The 6162-nt window shown below is 35.7% G+C and overlaps 1 protein-coding gene across 1 annotated transcript; it reads right to left on the minus strand.

Moving 5' to 3' along the window:
• Positions 1 to 141: 141 nt before the first annotated feature.
• Positions 142 to 4747, minus strand: LOC144976393 (uncharacterized). Its single transcript, XM_078920657.1, has 2 exons — positions 2958 to 4747; positions 142 to 2578 (listed from the first exon to the last, which is right to left on the minus strand). Exon 2 carries the CDS (start codon positions 2565 to 2567, stop codon positions 2043 to 2045), a length of 525 nt encoding a protein of 174 aa, XP_078776783.1. The 5' UTR covers positions 2568 to 2578; positions 2958 to 4747; the 3' UTR covers positions 142 to 2042.
• Positions 4748 to 6162: the final 1415 nt, after the last annotated feature.

A 6162-nucleotide genomic window follows, 5' to 3' on the forward strand; every position in this document is an offset into this window, starting at 1 on the left:
CAAATCGTGTAACCAGCATGAAATTTTCACACAAAGTGCAGAATTTTATGAGGATTTCGAAAATAGGTGGCTCCAAGTTGAATTATAGCTGGAACCACGAGTTATTGCCCTTTAAAGATGACAAAATACATTTTTTCAACATTTTATTTTTTTTTTCTAAAAAAATTACGGTTTTATAAATATTTTATAATGATGTGGTTATTTTGCTATTCCCTTGCACACTTTGGACTCAGAAAATATTTTTCCATTTGAATTTTATTGAAATATATAAGAAAATACGAGATTCAATTGGGATTTTTCAGGAAATTAAAAAAAATATATATCTCCTTCCTGGAAACTGTTTAAATGGTTTAGAATCTGACATATATTTGAAATGCCATGCATTTCAAAAACATTTTTTAATCTTCACATCCTCTAAAATCAAGCAATATTAATTTGATTTAAAAAAACAAACAATAATAGACAATTCAACTGCCAAAGCAAGTACCCTTTCTCCTCCCGACACACACGTACAATCACTCTCAAACATAAGAGTACAATGTATCTCTATCATATAGCAAATAACACGTTTAAATTTATATATATATATTGTACAATACATATTTATTCAATGAAGAATTGAACCATTTAAAACATTTTTTTTCTGTGTACATATTTAACAGCAGCATTATTATAGATTTACATCCCTTTTTTAAAATTACATTGTTGAAAACATACAATTGAAAAACGTGTTTAAAGTCAATTATTGTCTCTAGAACATTGACCATTGCAGGCACATAACAGAGTACATGAAAGAGATGCCTTAACACAATTGCATCTTTTGGAGCATCCCTTTGATGAACAGTTACATTTAATCAGATTTTGTGAGGCATGTGTAAGGTCAGTCAAAGTGGACCACTTTGGCATCCCATCTTCTTTCCAACCAAAATCTGATTTGGAAGGAAGACTAGGGTCTTTAGCAAGAGAGCGTTTCCATACATAACCAGCTTGGTAAACTGCTCGATTTAAATGCTGTTTGAGAGCTTCACGAGTTGGCGGCATATTGTCTCGAAGGCGTGACTTTTTTGTAAAAAGTTCACGCCGGCATTCATTGACAGCAGATAAGTTGGTTGCTCTGTCAAACAACAAACAGACAAATCTCTGGATGATGTTGAAATACTTGTCTCTTTATAGAACTGGCAAATTCTTTTACTAGTTTCAGCTGTAATATCTTTTACCCTAGCATAGGAAATTGATAAACCCAGAGCAGACAGTTTATCAATAAGACCTTTCTTTCTGGTTTTGGCAAAAACCATGACTCCTAAATAAACGGGGATTGGGGTTTCCTTGGACAACTGTTTTCTAGTGCTACCTGAATTTTGCGGGCTTTTGTTGTTGTGGTTCAACATGATATACTGTGAAATTGTCATGGTATGTCGATTCTGATGACCTAAACTTAGCGAACACTGACCACTTCAAATGCCATTCACAATTTTCACTAATTTGTGTGGTACACTATTGACAATGCTATCATGATCTATATTGAGGGGTGATATGAATGTATGATTTCTTATTTCTGCTCTTATAATATCAACGGCTTTTTGTATTGCAAGATCATCATTTGAATCTAAATCGGAAATAGCTGCTTGTGAAATAATATTCCCCTCTTTGAAAGTAAGCAAGACTTCCCGCCCATCCCTGTATTCCATTAAAGAAGGAACTCTCGATAGTTAATTTTCTTTGAATCTAGTTTTATGTACATATACATCCGACAAATTTATGGCATTTAATTTTGACAAAAGTAAATTGTAGAGATCATTCAGCTTAAACACAACATTTGTGTCTGTGCGAGCTTGTTGTTGATCAATAAAATTGACAATATCCTGTTTGCATTCTGCAATGTGTGTTTTGTATTTGTTGTCTGAAGTATTTTTACATCTAAAATCGTCTGCTCTTCTGTGGAACAGTATAAGGCAAGGCTTATGATACTTTGCTTCCACCGCAATAAGATCACCCTCACCAAATACTCTAAGAATACTTGTATCTGAAAGAAGGACAGCTTCCTAGTAGACTTTTTGTGAAAGAGCAGGAGTCCGGACCTCAGTCAATTCCCCTTCACAACCCTTACAAAACAAGCAGTGTTTGCTTATATGTGATGTGTTTAATGTGCCTCTTGTATCAGGACTTGCAACTGCTTCACTATTACATTGATTTATCTTCTTTGCAAGCCTTTTGAGTTTTGATTTATGAAACCTGTGTCTGCAATTCTTATGGTAAAGTCCATCATTGTCTCTCAAAAAACTAGCAAGACATTTCACAGGTTGGTTAATATTGAATTTCAATGCTATTGGCAATCTACCTGAGTCATGAAAAAGTTTGATATCCTCAGAAATGGCAACATAAGTGTCTTCAATACAATTTAACTTGGTTGCTTTTTTAGGGTTTGTGAGAGGAGAATTTTCAATGGTTTCTTGACAAAACAGGCACTTCGACCAGTCAATTTCAGGGGAAGCTTGATCGAGTCTTGGAACTTTGTTCAGATTTTTACAGTCGACAATGGATGTCTGCTGCTTCTTTCCTCCTGCCATATTAGCGCATTCTAGGAAGGAAAGAAAAATAAATCAAAACCCCATGACATACTCAAGAGACAATATTTAAAGTTATTTCCTACAAAGTGTGAATTACGTAGTTTCTCAAGTTACAGAAAATGTTACCATCTTAAGGCGATATAGGGTAGCTTGAGAGATGACAGAATGAACAAGTTTGTGTGCGTGCGAGTGTGCGTGTGTGTGTGTGTGTGTGTGTGTGTATGCGTGTTAGTGTGTATTTGTGTGTGTGTTTGCGTGAGAAAGGTTAAACACATATTAGTTGACGGGGCTTGGATAGCTCAGTGGTAAGATTCTCTGCAAAACAACAATAAAACAACAACAACAACATCAACACACACACACACACAACGAACACATACTTCCAAATACCTGTTAGAATGGAACTTTAGTCCTTGCAATCTTGACCATTCAACAAATCAAACTAGCATTCCCATTTGACGAGGTCCCAGGCATGATGCTTTTAAGGAAACAAAGGACTGTGAGGCTGGCAAGTAGAAATATAACAAACAAGTCAATACATTGTTTAAAAAAAACAAACCTGAACATGCAAAAGGTAAAGCAATGTGTGTGAATATTAGCGTGTATTGGTAGAATTGTGTGTGGAGATGTTCTTTTTTTGATCAACTGAGTTAATAATAAATTAGTTATGTTTTTTTCTTTCTCGGTCAGCAGTAATGATAAACACCGTTATTCTATCATCAATCATCGACAGGCTAATCTATATCTAATCGAATCTAAAAGGGTCTAAATTTAGTACTGACATAGCACATGTAACTTATATTATACTAAGATAGAAAAATATGTTCAGATCCAAGCATGGGCCATAATCTTACTCTATCTTTTGCATCCTGGGGGCTTATGATATGACTGTGACTCAGCTTTGATCTGACCCAATTCTTTTTTCACAACTCAATTCTTTTGTCATACATTGCGCAATACTTATCGCACTAGCATGCGCATAAAGTAAAATAACATCACGATGATATAAGACATTTATAATAGATGAAAAAGATTGTTCCTTACCTTTTCAATGAATATCGATTGCACAAAATAAAATTGTAGTTTGTTGACATCGTTCAAAAGACAAAACTCATTCTCTCAGTTATTTTTTAGACAACACATGATGCCATTGTCGGTAGATGGAGCTGTCGTTATCTCGAAGGGAGAGGCGGTGACAGATGACAAAATCGCATTTTGATTTAGCATTATTGTACTGTACACAATGGTTGAAAGAAACCTCTTTAACTGCTTTAAATATTTTTTTTAGTCTCTTGTTGTTGTTTTTTTCGTTTACAGGCGCTAAGACATCCTAGTACATACTTAGTAAAGGATAGGTCGACCTAATGACTCATAGTTTTGTTGCACGGGCAAAAAAGGACAATTTTTATTGGGGTTTTTTCTGCGGTCAGAAGAATCAAAAAAATGTTTTAAAATAATTAAAAGCTATATTTTTGGTAAATAATAATGGAAAACATTAAAACAAAAATATCTCCACGATCAAAAACACATCAAGATGTTCTTAATGGGTGAGAATGTTTTTTTAAAAATACTTTTGTCATCGAGCGCCAAAACGTCACAAAGTGCGCGTTTTCACTAGACTTTACGACGAATTTTAAGGTCTTTTCAATAAAAATGGTATTTGGAGCCACCTATTTTTCGAATCTTCATAATTTTCTGCACCAATTTGTATACTTAGTTTGCTGGTTACAAAAAGTGCACAAAACGCACGGAACTTGCCGCTAAGAAAACGGACTATAATGGCTGTTGAAATGGGACACATCGTTTTAACCCTCTCCTTTACAACTACATGTACATCGATACAACCAACAAATGTGACGGTGAATGCCATAATCAGTCGGATGGTGAAAAGGTTTGAACTGAGATATTGCCAAGTTTAGTTAGAAGGTCAATTTTTATCCAAAATAAGTTCTTGTCATAAATGATTAAATCAACTCTTTTTGTACATCTTCGGGAAATATCAAAACTTAATTTCATTTCTAAATATTTTTTTAAAGCTAGTCACGTTGAAAAAGTATGAAATTTGCGAAAAGTAGCTGGATACTTTTCCCATACATCTGATCATAACTTCATGAAAAATCATCTGATTTACTTCAAATAAAGATGCAGAAAATGCAAAAAAAAAAAAAAAAAAAAAAAAAAAATGCAAATCCAATATGTTCACCTTCCGACTTGTCTTTTGACGTCATTTGTTGGTCAGTGTCAGGCCATGAGTTTACAAAGGCCACGAGCATATTGTAGCCATCGTTAACTTATAGCCTGCCACTAGGACCGTAGCCATCGTTTACTTATAGCCTGACACTAGGACCGTAGCCATCGTTAACTTATAGCCTGACACTAGGACCGTAACCATCGTTAACTTATAGCCTGACACTAGGACCGTAGCCATCGTAAACTTATAGCCTGACACTAGGACCGTAGCTATTGTAAACTTATAGCCTGACACTAGGACCGTAGCCATTGTAAACTTATAGCCTGACACTAGGACCGTAGCCATTGTAAACTTATAGCCTGACACTAGGACCGTAGCCATTGTAAACTTATAGCCTGACACTAGGACCGTAGCCATCGTTAACTTATAGCCTGACACTAGGACCGTAGCCATTGTAAACTTATAGCCTGACACTAGGACCGTAGCCATTCTAAACTTATAGCCTGACACTTGGACCGTAGCCATTGTAAACTTATAGCCTGACACTGACTAAACAAATGACGTCAAATGACAAGTCTTTGGCCACAAAAAAAATATACGACAGCTCACTAGACACTGCAAAAAAAACTAAACTATGACGTCAAACTATAAGTCCTTTTGGGTTCTAGTGCCAGGCTATAAGATGTTAACGATGGCTACCGCGTAACGATTCAAGTCTATAAGTTAACGATGGAGACGCTAGGACACACCGTGACTAATATTTTGACGATATTTTTAAGTTAACCATTAAATACAACTCACAATTTGTTTTCTTTTGTGGCCAAAGATTTGTCTTTTAACGTCATTTGTTTTTGCCCAGTGGCAGGCTATAGATAGAACGAAGTTGACGTCACTCAGGCCTTTGTTTGTTTGTTTGTTTTTTGTTTTTTTTTGCCATCCGTGTTTATGATTCTCACTAAACTGTATTAATTAGACTATAAACGTTCAAGGTTACACGTAATTTTGTGTGTTGGTCCGTTATATTTCCAGATGGCAATGTTGTGAGTTTCTTAACCAAGCGCACAGTAACTATAAGTTTACGATGGTGACGAGCAGATGCAAAGGAATTTGAAAGTCAAAATAACCAGAAATGTTAAAAAATGTGAGATTTTGAGTTTCAAAATCTGTCCACTCGCTTCAATAAAACAAACAACTTCACCGGGGTCTCATATCTTTTCGGCGTATAGTTGAGTCCTTGGAAAAGGCTCTTTACCCACATTCTCTCACCTTACTCATGTGTGAAATGAGTACCTGGCCGTTAACAGCGTTGTTACATGTTGCTGTTGGTCAGGGACCCTTTGTAAAGCGCTTAGAGCGCGTTAAACGGCCATACACCCATTTGACACCGGAGTACGGTGAAAGAAT

The sequence above is a fragment of the Berghia stephanieae genome, chromosome 7 (genome assembly GCF_034508935.2).
Source record: "Berghia stephanieae isolate SIO BIC M18660-M18661 chromosome 7, UCSD_Bste_1.3, whole genome shotgun sequence".
NCBI lineage: Eukaryota > Metazoa > Mollusca > Gastropoda > Nudibranchia > Aeolidiidae > Berghia > Berghia stephanieae.

Coding starts and splice junctions, on each gene's coding strand:
- LOC144976393 (XM_078920657.1), bottom strand. CDS start 2,567: ATGGCAGGAGGAAAGAAGCAGCAGACATCCATTGTCGACTGTAAAAAT.